Source organism: Asterias rubens, chromosome 2, assembly GCF_902459465.1.
Source record: "Asterias rubens chromosome 2, eAstRub1.3, whole genome shotgun sequence".
Lineage (NCBI taxonomy): Eukaryota > Metazoa > Echinodermata > Asteroidea > Forcipulatida > Asteriidae > Asterias > Asterias rubens.
The window spans coordinates 13,023,634-13,043,659 of record NC_047063.1 but is presented as its reverse complement, the minus strand read 5'-3'; the positions used below and the strand labels follow the sequence as shown (position 1 = coordinate 13,043,659).

The 20,026-nt window shown below is 36.5% G+C and overlaps 1 protein-coding gene across 1 annotated transcript in view; it reads left to right on the top strand.

Moving 5' to 3' along the window:
• LOC117307077 (GRAM domain-containing protein 4-like) overlaps positions 1-20,026 on the top strand; it is a 50,636-nt gene that overhangs the window by 14,724 nt on the left and 15,886 nt on the right. Inside the window, exons 9-15 of the mRNA XM_033791729.1 lie at positions 2,015-2,106; positions 3,074-3,165; positions 9,566-9,614; positions 12,621-12,739; positions 13,795-13,904; positions 16,161-16,315; positions 16,917-17,016. Of these exons, the coding sequence (XP_033647620.1) occupies positions 2,015-2,106; positions 3,074-3,165; positions 9,566-9,614; positions 12,621-12,739; positions 13,795-13,904; positions 16,161-16,315; positions 16,917-17,016 (717 nt within the window). The remainder of the gene's footprint in view (positions 1-2,014; positions 2,107-3,073; positions 3,166-9,565; positions 9,615-12,620; positions 12,740-13,794; positions 13,905-16,160; positions 16,316-16,916; positions 17,017-20,026) is intronic.

Here is a 20,026-nt window from a genome sequence, read left to right as displayed (position 1 = left end):
GTTTTAATATGTACCTTGGTTTGTTTATTTTGTGGTCTTCATCAGGATTTTCTTTTAAATGACGTCTTGTAAATAAGGTAATTGGCTTCAAATGTGCCAACTGGTTTTGCATCAATCTGCGCAATTTTGTTGGATTCCATTTGCACTTCTTTAAGAGTTGGTGGAGGGGAGATGCGCGGGCTTCAAACTCTTTAAAGTTTTAACCATTCTAAACCCGTCAACTGCATGTTTTAATTTTATTCTGTTGGGAACTCGGACTACACTAGTGACCTTGATGATGCTTTACATGGGGTCAGGCATAATCAGAGTCCTACAGGTTAGGGGTTGAGTTGGGCTACCATAATGGATTGTGTTCGAATGATAAAGGATCATCTTAAAATGCTTAAGGGAGTAAGGGTTAAAGAACCTTTCATTTGTTTTTGTGGTTGTGGTGTGTGTTTAAGACTCCCCATCCCAAAAACAAAAAATGCCACCCCTTAAAACCCCCACGTCAAAACCTCCCAAAACATGCTGAATGTGCAGTATTTTTTATCATGTGTGAACCAAGTTTACATGATACAAAACAAGTTAAACAAACAAAGTTTTCCATTGTAATTATTTTTAACTACTGGTATCTGTTTGGCCATTGATACAAGAAAACAACATACAGGCAGTCAAAAAATATAACTGTAATATTGTGATGCAAGAAAATTCGCCATTGAAAGCACCCTCTGATCACACGTTAAAAAAAAATGGCAATTTGCTTTATGGTGGGCAGTGTTTACTGTGAAAGCTTGCCACCTTTTGGCTGTGCGTCTGTTTACCACTTCACTTGTGAGTTTAAAGTGGGGCTGCCATCCATGTACTCCCCAGTAGTATGATTCAAGATTGCAGGGTGGAAGTCACTGGGAAATGAGATTATATAAGCATGTAAAACTGAAGGACAGGTATAAACATGTAAACAAAAATTGGGTTGTTACAAAATGTGTCAGTTTGTGGTGTCGGTGATAAATTATTCAGGTTTCCTAATGAGTAAATTGGAAGTATTCTTTGAAGCTTCGCGTGGTGTGGAGAAATAAGAAGAAACTAGTAAACTTGCGAGTACAACCAAGAGTGTTGGCTCTGAAGTCGAGCAGAGTATACTGTTCCAAAAGTTGAGACCAAACCGGTTCTTTTCAGAGCCAACACTCACTCATTTAGAGATTTACACATGGTTGAATTCGCGTGTTTACTATTTATTTTTAGTTTGTTCTTATGAGTAAATTGGAGTATGGTCATTACCCTTTTAGAGATACGATGGACACTATAGGAGTCCACTGTTTGGTTTGGATGTATATGAACAAATATACCTAAACCTAAATAGTAGGAAGGTTTAAACGTGAAAGTCACCACTTTGGGCTTGTAGAGCATGCTCACGTATGGCATCTGCACGTACGTTCCTGACATGAAAAATAGTAACTTCACGTATGCTTAAAAGGGAGATTGGTACAACAAAATGTTTTCACGTTCACGTTCTTGCTCACGTAACGTGCAGCTAAGCCTCCCTAGTGTTACAGTAAAATGTCCATCAATACATGTACCTCATAATGGCTTATTGGCATTTGTAGACATTCTTCACTATTAGGAGTTATGCACAACACATCAACTTGTCTTCATATTCATCTGAAAATCTAGCATGTCATGGCTGAGCAGCTGCTAGCCGTGGCAGAGTGTAAAAAGTTTAGTCAATGAGTGTTCCGAAGTGTCCTCAGAAGTGGTGGACAAGGTTGCTTCTTGAGTACTGTGCCCTTTTGAGTTCCCCGGAAAAAGCTAAACTGAATTATTACACCTCTTACAGAAATTCTGCCTTTTGGATCCCATGACTGTTCCATTTTCCCTCGGCTGCGCCAAGGAAAAATAGAACGCTCCGGGGATCACCTCAGGTGTAGTATTTTTAACCATAGTACTGGAAGCAGTCAATATTTGTATAAAAGTTCACCTAATGAGAAAATGCAGTTTATTATCGGTGATATCCTTGTTTTTCTGCTTTCTCCAGAGGCAGGTTACCAGCCAATTGTGCAGTGGTTCAAGGCCATTGATAGCTTATTCAACTGGAAATCAATACCAGGAACATTCTTGGCATTTGCTGTGAGTAAAACTTTTATTTCTATTCTTGCCAAACTGTAAACATTGTTGTCTGTATTATTTTCAAGCTTCATACACAGTCATGACAGTGTCGTGGAAGTGTCGGGCCCGAGCGATAAAGAGCATCAAATTAAAACTCTGGTGTTTCTGATCAGCATAGTGTGGGTTCGAATCCTCAGCCATGACACTTGTGTCCTTAAGCAAGACACTTAACCATTGCTTCGTCCTTTAGATGTGAAGTAACGCCTTTGGTCCCATGTATTCTGTGACGCATGTAAAAGAACCCAGTGCACTTATCGAAAAGAGAACGGGTTCGACCCGGTGTTCCTGGTTGTGGCTGCTGTATGCGCCGTCGCACCTTGTAAACCCCTATAAGATGCTAAACAATTGGGTCTCAGAATCCATCACTGCAATAACCTATCTTTCTGAAAGTTTGTATATACTCAGCGCCTTGAGTACCTTGTTTGGTAGATACGTGCGCTATATAAGACTTTGATATTATGACTATATAAGTAGCATAATGTGTTTCGCTTTGTAGGGGCACTTGGGAGCTGGCCCAAGGTACTCTGACGTCACCACGAGAAGGGTCACGTCATGATGCGTATTTTTTTTCTTCAGGTGGAACGTGGGTAAATATCTGCACACGTTCGTCCTGAAAAAAAATAGGCGACTTTTCCAGGACGAACGTGAGGTAACTATCAGTGCCCACGGTCGTCCTGGAAAAAATAAAATACGCCACTTGGATGAGCACACCGGGGTCGACCCAGGGAAGCTAAACAAACGCAACCAAAGCAAGACAGTTCTCTAAGAACAAACTCTACCTGGCAAGTAGATACACACATGGTGTTACCACAAACCAAATATACATTGATACCTTGCCATGCAATGCCTCAAATCCTATACATGGTAAGTTGGTCAAAAAGAATGGCAAACTTGTCTTGATTTGTTCTCTTTGTTTTCTTCATTACAGTTGTACATGTATGCCATCAGTAGAGGCTGGCTCATTACATTAGTGTTTGGACTTGCTCTCTGGCATCTAACCAAGATGTATCTCATCTCAAAGTGAGTATTAAATTCTTCCTGAATTGCTTGAAATAATATGACCGTACAATTACTTCCAGCTTCATCCCCAAATCCTCCCCAACTATTCCACCGAGTATCACTGTTTAATTCAGTGAGATTGAATCAGACCAAAACCAATGGTGTCAGATATGACTCCGAGGATTATTTAAAGATGACAAGCCTTAGGCCATACTATGCATAAGTATTCTCGCAAGTAATTTGTAATATACATACTTGCGTCATTTTCTTTTGAACTTTTGAACCAGTGCTTTATAAATAAGACTACCATTCTTATAATCAATATAATTTTCTGAATTCTTGTCCAGTGTTATTCAAACTTTGAAAAGATGGGCTCTTTTGAAATTCACGCAGGCTGTTGTTGTCTTTTTTTTTTTCGGCACAAACTTTGTTTTAAGCACTCTATGTTATTAAATTGCAAATTGCTCGCAAATCTTTGAAAAAAAGGCCATCTTCAAAGATTGTTCAGAGCGCCCTCTAGCGTTTGCTGTCTGTTGTAGCTTGCACATAATGTATTTAATTGTGAAACGTTTGGAAAACGTATGTGTGTGCATAATCGAAACAATAAAAATATGTTTTATTTACCATTGTGATAATAAAATTACAATCCCTTTACATTATGGTAAGTGTTCTCATCATCACAGTGACCCCCGTATGTGTTGATGAACAAGCAGTGCAGGGATCCTGCTAGCAGAAATTAAAATGTGCGATACATACAGGTTTATGGCGGATTGTCTTGTATGCTGGATTTTAATTGTTTTTTCCCTGAAATTTTTGGCATTGCCTCTTTTCCGCCAAATGTCTTATCCAAATGAAATTACGGTGTTTATAGACTACGTGCACAGGCAATTTTCCCATTGTGGTTGGTTGTCAAGGATTGCTATTAGTAGAGCTAGGGAAAAATGAAATCAGAACAATCTGAAGGCTGTCAATCTAGCAAAGGTAAAATGGTAAGGACGATGGTTTACTGCTGTGAGCATGAAACTAGTGTTTAAAAGTCCTTGTACATGTATGTAACTGCAGGTTCGTCATGTACCCTTGGCAAAACACATCATTGCCACAGCCAGCATACCAAGGTTAACTCTTTACTCTGCAGCTCTTAGCTTATATTGACTGCTCTTTCAGCCAGCGCAGCAGATCAGGGTTCCAATCAACTGAGCAGAAGAAAGTGTTCTTTAGATTTATGCTTTTTCATCAGTTATGGCACTGGATTTTAGAGGACAGAAATACACAAATAACCCAGGGTAGATGTTTTCCCCCACAATTTTATTCTTCCAACAATTTCTTTTGGCTTTTGGCAGGTGAAAGAGGATGTAATTACAGGTGCATCCATATTCTGTGTTTTTGTGTAGTGCAATATTTAAGTGTAACTCAATTTGTCTTTACCTGATTGCATTTGTTGTTCTATTTTTATTTTATTATTTTTTTTCCACATCTAAAACTGAAGTTTTCCCCATTGTTTCATGTTCATTTTGTGATTTGCGCTGTTGGACGTGTAATCAAATTAAAAATGAAATAAAATAACAAGTCGCAAATTGCTTTAAATCATCAACCTTATAAGACCATGGTCGGTCTTATAAATTATATCAGTGGTTGATTTCCTATTGGATGCACTCATGCCGATACATATTATTTATAGGTAGCTGTTTTTCGCAAAAGCAATCTGAGGACCATGCTGTTTTCCTTTCGGGAAACTTGTTAAAAAAAACACTTCCAAAGTAGATATTTCAAAAGGTGAAGCGATGCATTCTTATTATGGAATCTCGTCTTGTGGAAACTCTGAAGAATTATTACCTTAACACTTGACTCAATTCTTTAGTTCAATTGAGTTTTTAGAACATTTGCAGTTCTGTTAGAGTAATAACAATAATAATTTTGAAGTCTTATATAGCGCACGTATCCAACCAAACAGAAAGATGGGTTATTAATGTAATGAAATCATACCCTTTTTTCACTTGGATTCAGAAAAGATGTTTCCAAGCCATTCTTGATCAATCTTTACTGACTTCAGATTAGATTTTTCAATTGCCTGTTTCTTGCGTCGTAGCAGACCTGACAGGGTTGTAGCTAGACCAGTTTTAGTGGTAGGCTATAAATCAAATGTGGCCCCCTTACCAAATGCGAGTTGAATCTTCCAAGGATTGGTCGAAAATTGTAACCAAGTTGTCCTGCTGGCTAGTTCATTGATCTGAAGTCAAAGATGTGTGTAAACCACTGCCTCAACAGATTCATGTTACTTTGCTGTTTATTGGGGCAGATAGGGGAAATATTGGATGAATTGTACCTTTATTTGGCACACAGTCACAGAGATGCCATGAGAAATATATTCGGCTATAGGGCCATTACAGATTTGTGACCCACTCTGTGAAAATGAGTCACATGTCGCCCAATGCAATATTAAGTTATGGACAGTTTAATGTGGAAAATGTATAAAAAAATCAAGTATATATTTTTTTTCTTTTCTTTTCTTTTGAAGATCTTTAGTTGCATGGTTAACCTTTAGAACACTTACTTTTAGGCAATAAAGCTATGAATATAACAATTTTGTGATCATACTTATGCCTAATTTGTATCCTTTTGACTAATTTTCACAGAGCGGGTCACATTTGTCCTTCTGAAAACATACTGTTAGAATAGACTGTGAAAGTTGACCTTTAGAGCACCAAGCATTTTTCAAGAACCATTGGCTGCAAGATTTCAGACACTTTCACTTGTCCTGAATATATGTCAAGGTTCCAATATGGAACTAAACTCTCACTTGATTTACATAGGTTCCTCTCAGCCATTGTTTGAATTCATTTTAGAGAAGGTATGGTCATTGCTAAAGGTGTTTTTATTAAATATTAAAGCTGATTGTGGTGTGTCCTTCAGTATAGCTGATCTGGTTGGGTTGGAGACGAAACATTGTTGATCATTGCTGCTAGGCCAGAACTGTAATGTAGAGGTTGAAAAATCGATCCTGATATTTGGTTTTGGCTCAATTTAACTCAAAGTATTGTGCGTCTCTAGGCAAACAAATACAGAAATGAAAATAATATTATACCAATAGACTGAGTATCAAATTTGAGGTGGACTTTAAAAGCTATGCGAGCTGAAAACTCGCACGTTTAATACACACATGTTTATGTGTTAATAGGAAAAAAAAAGGAATATACAATAATAAATGATTACAACTATTAAATTGTACAATACCTGATACCCCAACAGTCAAATGTGATGTGGACTGTAATAGCTATTCTACCTGTTAACTCACACCTTTACTTCACACAGGTTTATATGTGGGGTTTATGAAAAAGAAATAAAATAGGCTATAACAAATAAGTGCCTTGGGCACTCTAACAGTGGATATGTGCGCGTTATAAGTTTTACCTTAAAATATTACTTATTGAGGTGCTGTAGTTTGGAGAAATGATTATTCAAAACAATGTCCCGAAAATACTTTTTTACATGCTAAAATCATCTCCTGAGAGACAGTTTTTACTCATTTTTCAAAAAAATACAGCACCTCAGCAAGTAATATTTTAAGGGGAGCTTTCTACCATCAATATCTTCAAACTGTGTGAGTTTGATACAAGTCTGTGGACATTGTGTTTTGTGTCCTTTACGGAAAGTCATATTCTTCAACACTGTAAAAACAATGAGTGGACATGTGTAAGTCCACCTAGTTTCAAGTCCTCATTATGTGGACCTCTTCTATGTCTCAGGTCCACACTTCATATGTAGAGTTAAAACACACAAAATGTTTAACCAATTACATACATGAACTATTTTTACTTGTAAAATGTACTTTTCAGCCTGCTCGGCCGCCAGTGGAGTTAATAAATAAACCAGAATATACAACTAGGATCATTTGTGCAGGGATCCTGCTGTCAAAGCACTGTCTTGTAGAAACTTGCAGGAAAACAGTGCAATGTAATTTTGAAGTTCACACTTGCTTGATTCACACTTGCTTTATTTGTAACTGCATACATGTATATCCAATGTCAAGGTCTGTTTTCACATTCAGCAGTGCGTACACAAATGCCTGCACACTACAAGCTCGTCTGTACGCCGGTAAATTGTGTGCAGCAAACTTATTCAATTATGTCAACATTTGCGAATGCAGATTGTGGCAACTTTTTGCCACTGAAGGTGTGAATGCAGTGCCTTCCCTCTACACCTACAGGGTGTCGTGTGTAAATGCTTTGAGTGTGAAGCCACTATAACTGTGTCACAAGATACAATTTAAAACAAATCAAATGTTTGAAGAAACAACTCGTGCTCAGCTCCGAAACTTCTGACATGTATCAGTTTTGTCTCCTCCTATTTATCAACTGACCTACTTTGATTGCATGGTGTATGTCTTCTACAATGGTTCAATAGACTGTATTGAATAACCTTTTTTTGTTATGAAAGTCACCATTTGTAGGGCAAACTGTATGCGCATCCAAACGCGTACATCAATGAAGCTCGCAGCACGCAACATTTCCGGTTTGATTTCTACGCCACATGCAAGCACGCACACGCGCACAGACGCCATGTTGTAGGTCAGATATTTGAACAGTGACGTCATATTTAATACGGTCTATTAGCAACGCATCTTGTTCTTGTTTACGGTTTATCTGCTGTCTTGCTGTTAATACATGTTTGTGTTGTGTATTTTATATTTAAAGTTGTTTATATGTGTAAACCGAGGGAATGATTTTCATGCTGGTACGATGAATAATGTTTGAACTTGAATCCGAACTTAATTGAATTGAATAAGGTTTATCGCGATTCAGAAACGCAATGCATTGTGGGAAGGAATATGGGGCGGTTTCTATGCAGTTTCTACGACTCGCGCACGCAACGCCTATACCTTTGTGTGGGTTCAACAGCGCCCTCTCTTGATATTTTGCTATTCGCGATAAACCTTATTGACTTGAAATATACAAAATTGGTAAAACAAATCTTCAGATTCAAACTGAGCCCAATTTCATATTGCTGCATATTATTGAATCATTTTCTGCTAAGCAAAACCAAGCAGGATGCCAGCCACAGATAGTACAAGACATGTTTTTGTTGCCAATTATCTTATTTTAGTAAGCATAATTTTGTGGGCTTAGCTATAATTTATTCTCAAGCAGCTGGATTAAATTTGGCACATCTTTTAACATTTTTAACAATGCAAAATTTTTCTGTCTAAACTATCAACATCAACAAAAATATTTTAATAACCAGATAAATTTGAAGACTGACCAAGTAATTGTAATTTGATTGTAGCGATTGACACAGCTTGTTTACAAAATATGCATAAAATAAACCTGCAAAAATTCCCAGACAAACTATAATTTTTATTTTTTTTGTTTTTTCACCTCACCAATTTTTGTGGATTTTTTTACATGTACATGTAGGTCGAAACTGTCTGTATTGAAATGTGAAGGACAAGTATTAAATTACTCCTTGTTTGTATCAAATTTTCTCTACCCCCATTATGTTGTATTATTTTTTCTTCTTCTGGATTTACCTTTGTTGATGTTTTTTCACGTCTACAAACATCAAGTTTATATACAGTTTTACAATTTTATTTCAGGTTGTTCTGTCAATTTTTTGTTTTTTCGTTTTGATAATTTTAGAAGAATGACTATACATTCCCCCCCAAAAAAGATATTATATCCAAATATTTGGGGATGTAAATTGTCATTGTTGAAGAATATAATCAGAGGATGAAATCTTGACTATTCTCTTCATGCTTCACTGAATGATTATACTCTCTGACAATGCACAGATAAAATGCATTCTATATTCCTTGTCATTTGAAAACAAAAACAAAAATTCCTCAAAACAATGAAATAGATATAAAGAAACACATCTAAAAGTTCTAAAAACATCTTCTGGACATCATAATTGAGTCCCTGTAGACAACGACCTTGTCCTCTCCTTACCTTGTTTGGACGGACAGGCTGTGAACGATTTCATTTGGGAACAACTTGTGAAGGGTCCAATAATTATTGCTACTTGACTCCCAATATTAATACAATTTATTGCACAGAACTGTACCAAACTTAGACTTGCTAATTAACTTATTGAAAAAAATTGACAAAATTAACAAAAAGTTACTGACAAAATTCTTGAAGTTAAAACAAAAATACATACAATTTATTTAATTTTTGAAATATCCCTGCCAATTTCTGCACGCTCCACTTACTGTGCAATCACCAAAATTCTGCGTTAGCTATTTAAGCGAAGAATGCCTAGTAACTAGTTTTTTCTTGGCAAATAAATTTGCTAAGCAGTACTTTCTGCTTAACAGCTTTATGAAATTGGGCCATGGACTGTGTAATACCGCCATGGATGGGCCAATCAGAGTTGCAAATCTTGAAGATAAAATTTAAAGTTTTCCCCTTTTGTTCTTGTCTTTCAGAGGATTTGATATCAAGTTCTCCCTTCTGCCCTATCCAGAGGAAGAGGAGGTATGCTTAACTGAAGTTTTGTTTTGTTTTTCTTTGAACTTTCAAAACACAATAGTTGTTATTTCATTGTTCTACAATTTAGTGCTGTTTATCCTGTTTTGTTTTGTACTGTTGTAGCGGGCCCATTCATCACAAGCCGCATGGCTTTTAGGATGATGCCTACATGTGCAAATGTGAAAATAAATGTTCCCTTGAATCAAATTAGATTTAATTTCCCCACTATTCATAGGTACAGTTGTACTTTACTAATGACTTGGGGGATTTTTTTTTTATTTTTATAGAGATAGTAATCATCCTGCAAAATTATTTTTCAGAAATGCCCCCTTTTGGTTAATAAATCAAATTATTCCAAAAAAAAGAGGCGATTCAAGCATGAGTTGTGTCACAGATTTATGAGGGTTTAGTGACCAATCACAAGTGCTGCAGCCTGAGATGCTGTGGGCAGTCACCTTGTTACCGGGGATGGTTTCAACGTTCGGGTGAAAATACTGTGACAGTTTTCGTGTTTTCTCAACAAGTAGACACTATAATCTAAAACAGTTACAATTTCATAAGAAGAAACTATAAATAAATAGTAAACATGCGGGTACAACCATGTGTAAATCTCTTATGGGTGAGTGTTGGCTCTGAAAAGAGCCGTTTTGGTCTCCATGTTTCGGACAGTATACTCTGCTCGTCTTCAGGATACTTGTTACAATTTCATTGTATGTTTGAAAACATTTGCCTGGCTACACTGCAGTAAACTGTTGTATGGCTCTTGACTGGCACCCTGTAATAAAGTTATCGACAAAAAAGGGAGATTGCAAACATAGGGCTAGATGGCTCAATCGCTAGAGCAATTGGCATGTTAATCCAGAGGTCTTTGGTTCAACTCCTGCTCTTGTCAATTTTTGTTTGTTTAACCTCAAATCATTTAAAACTTACCCAGTCAGTTTCCCGGTTTATTATTTTGTTATAACAATTGTTCGTCTAAATCAGCATTGCAGCGACAACAAAACAAACTATGACCCTACCCTACCTTTAAGATTAAATGTTGCTTGAACCCTTTAGCCCACATCCAGCCCTACCCCACTCCTCCATCTCCAGTTTCCAACTCAACTGGTTTTTGAATATTTGTAAAAGTTTTCACATGAGTAGAGTGTTACATGTACTTATACATCGATAGAAGCAAGCCAAAATAGCATTGAACTGACTCTGTACTTTATAGCTCTTAACTTTATAGACTTTAGTAGTTAGTAAACAATTCAATTACTACATGATAATCCAAGCAAATCAAACCCTGGGAATTTTGTTTTATTGAATAAGAACTTCACACTAATGCCATGGGAACTAGACAGTAATGCATCATCAATAAGAGAGAGAGAGAGAGAGAGAGATAGAGAGAGTGTTTGTCTATGCTTTAAAGGCACTGGACACATTTGGTAATTGTCTGTGTAAAAGACCAGTATTCTCACTTGGTGTATCCAAACATATATGCATAAAATAACAAACATATGAAAATTTTGGTCAATTGGTCATCAAATTTGCAAGAGAGTAATGAAAGAAAAAAATACCCTTGTCGCATTACTTTGTGTGATTTTAGATGCATAGTAAAAGGCTCTGCTGAAGTCTTTTATTATTTGAGTTGAGAAATTACCTCTCTTTCTTGAAGTTACTTCAGAGGGAGCCATTTCTCACAATGTTTTATGCTACCAACAGCTCTCCTTTGCTAGTTACCAAGTAAGTTTTTATGGTAACAATTATTTTGAGTAATTACCAATATACAGTGCCTTTAAGTTAATTTTCTTGATGTACTTTTTTTTCTCTTAAAACTTGGTGCCAGAATTGTTGGCAGTTTCTTTTCCCTGAAGGAATTACCGGTGTTGTGGCTAACACGGCAATCAAATCATGAGATATTTATGGAAAGATTTCTCTGGCTTTACACAACACACTTTCAATGGAATAAAAAAATTAACACAGAAAAATTACAGTTGAAGCACTGCAACTAATTTGATTTATTTTCTCTTGAATAGCTATAATTTTCTAGAGCTTTGTGATGAATACAAATAAAAAGGCTGTTCATACATGTGTTGATAGCTACCAAGTCATGCACTGTATAAGGGAAATCCTCAGTGTTGTGGCTAACAGCTCCCTCTGAAGTAACGTAGTGTTTGAGGTGATTTCTTGCTCAAATTATGAAAGACTTCAGGCCTGAAGCCTTTTATTATGCATCTGAAAGCACACAAGTTTGTGCAACAAGGGTGTTTTTTATTTGATGACCAATTGAGCCCAAATTTAAACAGACTTGTTATTTGATGCATATGTTGGGATACCAAACCTGTCCAGTGCCTTTACAGGTGATCCCTCTGCTTCTTCCCAGGTTGTACCGTAAATTTGGCACAGACAATAAGCAGTGCAGCACCTAAAACAAGCAAAACTCTCGGAAGATAAACAGAAGACCTATTCGGTTTACTGGTTTTATTAATTTTGGTTTTTACCCATACACCGATGTGTGTTAGCACTCAGTACTTTCCCGAGTCCTGTAAAAAAATATCACAGGCATGTTACTCGGGTGGGATTCGAACCCACGACCCTTGCAATTCTAGAGCAGTGTCTTACCAACTAGACTACCGAGGTTGCCCGGCAGCTAGAGGCAGTTCGAATCCTCTCCTGGTTTTAGTGAAGACATGATTTTAGTGAAGCATACAAAATAATGTTTTTGTTCGGGGGTGCCAGTCAGAAGCCATTGAACCTGCAACTGCCAATAAAGCATTAAAAGCAGCAGTAGGAATCTCCTTTAGGGGATGCAACTTTGTATTTAAAATGTCAACTAAAAAATCACAAGGGAAACTAACTGGGTGGATTTTAATTAATTTCAGGAAGGATAGGAAAATGTCTAGATCGGGATTTGACTTTTCAACAATCTGCAGAAGTTTTTGTTTACAAAAACTATTGGTACACCTTTTGTTGGGGTAGTGCTATTATTCTAGGCTTTTGAAAACGAAGTTTTTGTTCTCTGCTTTTTAGAAGAGTGAAGTAGACAAACAGCTTGGACTCTCCGACAAGTTTCAACTTGTTTTATTTGTGGCAAGAAGAGTTCAGAATTACATGGGCACGATAGCCGATGGCCTAGAGAAACTACAGAAGTGAGTATCTATCTGTCATAAATCAGAGTCTATCAAACACATATTCAGGCCATTGTAGAAGTGGTCTAGTGTTTTTCTTAAAGGCACTGGACACGCTTGGTAATTGTCTTGGTGTATCCCATCATAAGCATAAAATAACAAACCTGTGAAAATTTGGGCTCAAGTGGTCATCGAAGTTGCGAGAAAATGATGAGAGAAAAAACACCCTTGTTGGACGAATTTGTGTGCTTTCAGATGGGAATTAAAGACTTCTAGCTAGAAGTCTTTTAATATTTAAGTGAGAAATTACCTCTTTCTCAAAAACTATGTTTCCTTCAGGGGGAGTCGTTTCTCACAATGTGTTTTACTATCAACAGCTCTCCAATGCTCTTTACCAAATCAGTTTTTAAGTTAATATTTGTTTTGAGTAATTACCAAACGTGTACCTTCCCTTTAATGAAGATAATTACATGCATATCAACTTGTTAGCTCAGCACTACACGGTCCCTCTGCTCAAAATAGAATAAGTTTGATTTGTATTGCCAAAACAAACCAATATGGCACCCCAAAACAAAGATATTGACAACATAAGGAGACCCCCCAACATAGGGCTTAGATAGCTCAGTTGGTAGAGCGCCGGCACGTTAATCCAGAGGTCATTGGTTCGAATCCCTCTCTAGTCAATTTTTCTTCGTTCAACCCCCAAAATCATTTTGGTGTAATATTTTGAAATTGCTAGAAATTTGATTCAATGGTTATATTCACAAAATATTCAATTCAGTTCAATTCAATTTATTTATTTCATCACAGATTACAAGTAAAAAGTGAAAATTGTTTTCCCTGTGTGCACTAAAAAGAGTAAATTTGAAACTCGTTTAAAAAACAAAAAACATTACATTTTAAAGACACAGAATTAATTACAAAAAAATCATTTGATGCATTTTTAGAGAATACAGTCACAAAGTGAAATCTGGACTATTCCATTTCCTTATTTTGTGTTTGTTCGTCCAAGCCCCCTAAATAGGTTAGTATTGTTATATTTTATTTGTTATTTTTTACATCTTTACCGATTACAGTTTGTTATCATGGGGTAGTCCCGAAGCAACTCAGAAACTGTACACTGGTTTACTGTGTGCATTCATGGTATCTATTATCCTTCCGGTTGAATGGTTCCTCATCAGTGCAGGTTAGTAACAAGTTTACTTCATTACCCCCCCCCCCTCCACACCCCTCGCATCAAACCCCCTCTCACCCCAAAAAACAACAAACTAAAACATCAAACTGGTTTGTTGGTCAACGGAGCAAAACCCAGACAAGCCTGTTACTTTGCTCTTGCAAGGGCAAGGCAATTGCTACTTAGTAGAGGGCAGTTCTGTGTCTTTTTTACTGAATTATTTCAAGGGGCACCAAGAAAATGACGAGAGGTGGAGGGGGTGGACAATTGCCTCTGTTGCCTCATTGAAAGCCTGCGTACATATTTATTACATTTGAATTTCATCATTTTTCATCATTTTGAATTATTTTTCAATTTATTGATCTGACTTTTTACCTTTTAATACACTTGAAATACAATTGATATTACTATTTGACTCATTGCATTTTAAAATCTGTTTTACTGTATTTATGATATCTGTTTCACTATATAAATCTGTTTTACTGAATGTTTTAAATCAGTTTTATTGCATTTATAAATCTGTTTCATTGCATTTATGAATCTGTTTTATTGCATTTGTGAATCTGTTTTATTGCCTTTATGAATCTGTTTTACTGCATTTATAAATCTGTTTCATTGCATTTATAAATCTGTTTTATTGCATTTATGAATCTGTTTTATTGATTTATAAATCTGTTTTATTGCATTTATAAATTGTTGTATTTATTACTCTTTACCAAGATTGGATGAATGAACTTTCCCGCCATAGTGCTTTCAGAGTACATGTCTATTTATCAATTTTGTCTTAGTGTGGATTTCTCTTCCTTTCTTATTCACATTCCTCCTTCCCCATCTTCCCCATCTTCTCCTTCCTCCAAATTCTCCAACCTCTGCCAATTTCTCTTTCAAACATCTTACCAGAATCTCAAATGTACAACTATCTTGTTTGAATAGATGTATTAATTGCACCAGAGATAACTAATTCTATATCATTTTTACTTCACACTGATATGTGATGAGCAGTGTATACCATGGTGCTTTTCAGGCATATTGTTTTTGATTGGATTCAAACCCTTTACTCCTGCCATTTAAGAGCACCAAGCATGCCAGTGGCAGAAGGCCAGTTCGAATCATAGTTAAACTGTTTGTAGCGGGTGCCCCAATAACTTTATAATAGATGGTTTTCAGGGGTCGAAATTAAGTGTATTTTCACAGTAGTAATCAAAAATTGTTAGTAGCCCTGATGAGATTTTGGTAGCCCTAAAAACACACTATGTCTCGCGTCACGGCTCAAACTTTACAATACAGCATAGTACAGTCCTTTATTGTTTGTGATGATGATTTTTGCATTATTTTTCAACTAGCCCGTTGGGCTATCAAACTGAAAAAATCAGTAGCCCGGCTGTGAGTCTGGTAGTCGCGGGCTAGTGGCAATTCGACCCCTGGTTTTACAGGTTAATATTTAAAAATTTGTTTTAGGTTATTGCTTGTGATTCTTCTGCTGTTGTCTTATAGTATTGACATAGTATAGTATAGTATTATAAGGTTGATATTTAAAAATATGTTTTACTTTATTGCTTGTGATTCTTCTGCTGTTGTCTTATAGTATTGACATAGTATAGTATAGTATTATAAGGTTGATATTAAAAAATATGTTTTACTTTATTGCTTGTGATTCTTCTGCTGTTGTCTTATAGTATTGACATAGTATAGTATAGTATTATAAGGTTGATATTTAGAAATTATGTTTTAGTTTATTGCTAGTGTTTCCTTTGCTGTTGTCTTATAGTAATAGTTATATAAAAACTGATACTCTTAATAGTTCTTTAAGCTCATTTTAGTTGTCAGGCATATTTGATTATTTTAAGTATAGAAAGGCATAGAATAAGTAAAATACTATTATTATGACTATGACAATGATTGTTATGGTTGTTGCTATTATTAAATATCAAAACATATCCTCTTTATTTGCAATCACAAAGTCGAATCTCTACATCACTATGTAGGATTTGAAACTTTCCATCATGGGAATATAATAAGGTGAGGTTTGCATTAGCACCATTGAGTAGTGTTGAAAAGAACCAGTGGCAGACAACTCCATGTTTGGATTAGTATGCTTTGATTCTCCTGAAGGTGATCAGAGCATACTGATCGAAACGTTGCGTTGTCAACCACCGGTTCTTTTCAGAACAAACACAACTACAGAGTTTTACACATGGTGTTATCGCAAACCCTCACCTAATTCCATTTGTCTGATGATGATTCTCATTTTTCCCGACCGCTCTCCAGGAATGTACATGGGATTCAAGATATTCATCACCAACAACATTTTCCGTAAATTCCCTCGAGTGAAGGCCAAGTACGACAGTGCCTACATCTTGTGGCAGTCTCTCCCAACTAACTGGCAGAAAGATCGAAGACGAACCTTAGAGAAACGGAAGAAGGTATGAAACAGCCGATGATGTAGTTGTTATAGCTGGGTGTCTGGACCTCTCTTTTGTTATTTTATTTTTTTATCCAACTGATTTGCGTTTTAACAAAAAAGTTTGTTGATAAATGTATGCATCCCCAGTCTTTGTTATTTGTGCAGGCATGTATTACAGACAATTCATTAAACTCCCCAAAGCAGACATTTTCACTATTTCTAGTTGTCGAGAGTGTGTCACATGGGGGTGTTTAAACAGCTGATATAGACCGTATTGAAAAACCCTTTTTTTGCTATGAAAAGCGCCATCTTGTAGGGCAAACCGTATACGCGCACATAAACGAAGCACGCAGCATGCAGCATTCCCGGTTTGATTCCCACGGCACATGCACGCACACACACACGCACAGACTCCATGTTGTAGGGCAGATATTTGAATGGTGACTTCTTATTCAATACGGTCTATAGATATAGCTGGAGCTGTTTATAACCGGCTTGGCTTCGCATGACCACGACCTTGCCGGTTTTAAAAGCCCGTTTAAGAACTTGTCACCACTCTCTTATTCTAAGTTGTATTGGCACATTTAGCTGAATCCAGTTGTTATGCAATTTTCCCCCAGTATGTCATTCCATCAGTTGTTACTGAGACGAGCCAAACAGAGGGTCATGAAGACTTCACTGCAATGTTCTCACTACCTACTGAAGAGGTTCCACTGCCAGGTAAGACAAGAACGAATAGCTCCCTGACTTCTCTATCCTGGAGCTTACATGTATACCAAGGCTTTTAAGACACATGTTGAATTTTGACTTCAGGCCTCCTTTTGGCTGTAATCAACTTGTGGGAAAGAAAAACAAGATGGCAAGGGTTTTCTTTTGGTAATTTTAGAGAAAGAGATAATATTTCACCCCCAATTTTGAATCCGAAAAAAAAAAGGCTCAGATCCGAGCAGAAGCCTTTTTCAGCCATCTGAAAGGGTGTGACAAGGGTGTTTTTTCTTTCATTATTTCTTTCAACTTTAATGACCAAAATGAAACTATGTACACAGTTCTTTATTATTTTATATTGGGAAAAGGCCGAGTAAAAAAAAAAACATGTTTCACGTCCGGGTTTTTCAATAAAAAGAGGAAGAGGGGCTTTTTATTTTTTTATTTTTATTTCAAGATGGCCGCCATTCTTTGTTAAAATGTCAAATATCCATTTTTTTTTCTACTGCTGAAATACACAAAACATAAATGAAACAGTTTAGTCGAGGCATTCACACAAGAAATTCAGATTGTTTTTGCTGAGATCATTCAAAATAACCCTATTTAAAAAAATAAAATAAAAAATAAAATAAAAAAGGAGGCGGCCTGTAAAAAGGAAGCGGGCGGGGACGCGAAACATGTTTTTTTTTTTTACTTGGCCTAAAACAAGTGAGGGTACTAGTCTTTGACAATTACCAAAGTTTACTATGCCCTTCCAAGAAAAAGTTGGCTGAAATCCAAAAGGGTTGTCAGGTTGACGTTGTGGTATCTTCCCTTGCTTTCCACCTCTAGGACCCCAGTTCAAATCGCTGTGGGCACTATAGGGATTACCTGACTGCGTGTGTTTTCCCTGGAATAATTCTCTGGGGATTTCCTCCCACATCTAAAACTGAAACCTCCTTCTCTTCTTCTCTCCATGAAATAAAATACAAGTCCACAACATTCAATATGCTTCATGAAAGACATGAGTGTTTCTTTATTGGATGATTGTTGGTTCATTCCATGAACGTGGCTTGGCATGAGAAATAATAATCACCCGAGGAATGATTTGATTTAGGCTTTTGAATCGTGACTTGAATTCAAACAGTTTTCTAGGAGGAATATAGGGTTTAAAGAGGCACTTTGCCTTCAAATCTCTCAAAATGCTGCCGTTTGAAAGGACTCCATGTCCTTTTCGTTAGTTGTTCATGCACAGAAGCACAAACAATTTTTTTGTGATTTGTGGATAGTGATGAAAAAACCCAATGTTTGCTTGCTTCTTGAAATACAACTAGTGGAATGTACGGTTCGCCATTCAACAAAATAACATGATTGTGTTTGTTACAACAACAAAAAATCAAACAATTTCAAGAAATATTTATGTGAATTATTAAAGTCTATTTTTAAAGTATCTATCCCAATCACACTTATTTAAAAACCGAAACTTCTGATGTATCTTCAACCCAAGTTTGTGGTAACAAGAAAAACACACACAAGTTGTGGTAACGCAGCCTCGGTTAGAAAGCTACTTTGAAGTAGTGGTGGATACTGCTGCCAGAAAAAAAGGTTCTTCCTAGGAATTTCCTGGGGTTAGCAACTCACAAGTGAACAGGTCAATCAGTGTTTTTGTAGCACATTCTATCGAGAGAAAATTTTTTGGTGTGAATAGTGCTTAAAGACACTGGACATTATTGGTAATTGTCAAAGACCAGTCTTCTCACTTGGTGTATCTCAATATATGCACAAAATAACAAACCTGTGAAAATTTGAGCTTATTTGGTCTTCAAAGTTACCAGATAATAATGAAAGAAAAAACACTCTTTTCACACAAAGTTATGTGCATTTGATGGTTGATTTTGACACCTCAAATTCTAAATCAAATTTTGTGGAAAATTACTTCTTACTGGAAAACTATGTCACTTCAGAGGGAGCCGTTTCTTACAATGGTTAATACTATTAACCTCTCCCCATTACTCATCACCAAGTATAGTTTTATGCTAATAACTATTTTGAGTAATTACCACTAGTGTCCACTGCCTTTAAAGGGGCTGTGTGGTCATGTTTAAAGCAGGCCTGTGGCTTTACATGGAATAATGAACTCTCACCCAGTTACTGCATGCATGTGCTCTCCACCCATGTTAAATCTATGGAGAGTGTGTTGGTTAGAAGTCATGATTCAATGTACTGCTACAGGCTTTCATCACGGTCATGATGACACAGACAGCCCCCTTAAATTTGATAGATAGAAGAAGGCAAAAATCACGTTTGCAAATCAGTTTCAGCACAACTTCATTTAGCAAACAATTGAGAGCTTCCGCTCCGGCCGTTTGTCTGAGTTCCTTTAGGATGAAAGATGACGAGTTTGATTGGATACAAATATATGCGGAGCAGTAAAGTAAATGTTGCATGGCGTCCTCAGATCATTAGAGTCTATCAAATCATTTATAATAAAAAAAGTGAATGCACTTTGGACTAATGTTTTTTTGTGTGTGTTTTCGAGGGGCTATGGGGATACTTGCTCTCTTTTTGTATCGTTTGATGTTTAATCATCTAGATAGTTAAGTGGGTATCTGGATAATTAAAGGCACTTGGGACTAATTACATGTAGATATTGAGGTCCCGGCAATCTCTGTAGTCTAGTTGATAAAACACTGCTCTAGAATTAGATATTTTTCATAGGACTTGGGAAAGTACTATGAGTTTACAGTGCTAGCACATATCGGTGTATGGGTATAAAAAAACACCCAAAAAAACCCATTAATATTCTCTATCCCCGATGCAAATTTAACATCTATAATATAAACAAAAGTTTCTTTGTTCAAGTGCCTCATGCACTATGTAACTAGTGGGAAGAAACACAAATACACTTCGCAGTGGCAGGAATTCTGAAAAGTCTATGTTGTGTCATTTTTTTTTTTGGGGGGGGAGGGCAATATTTCATGTTTTAAGACAAGGTACAGGATTGGTAATTAAAGAAGAGAAATGTTTTTGTCTAAGAAATGTTATA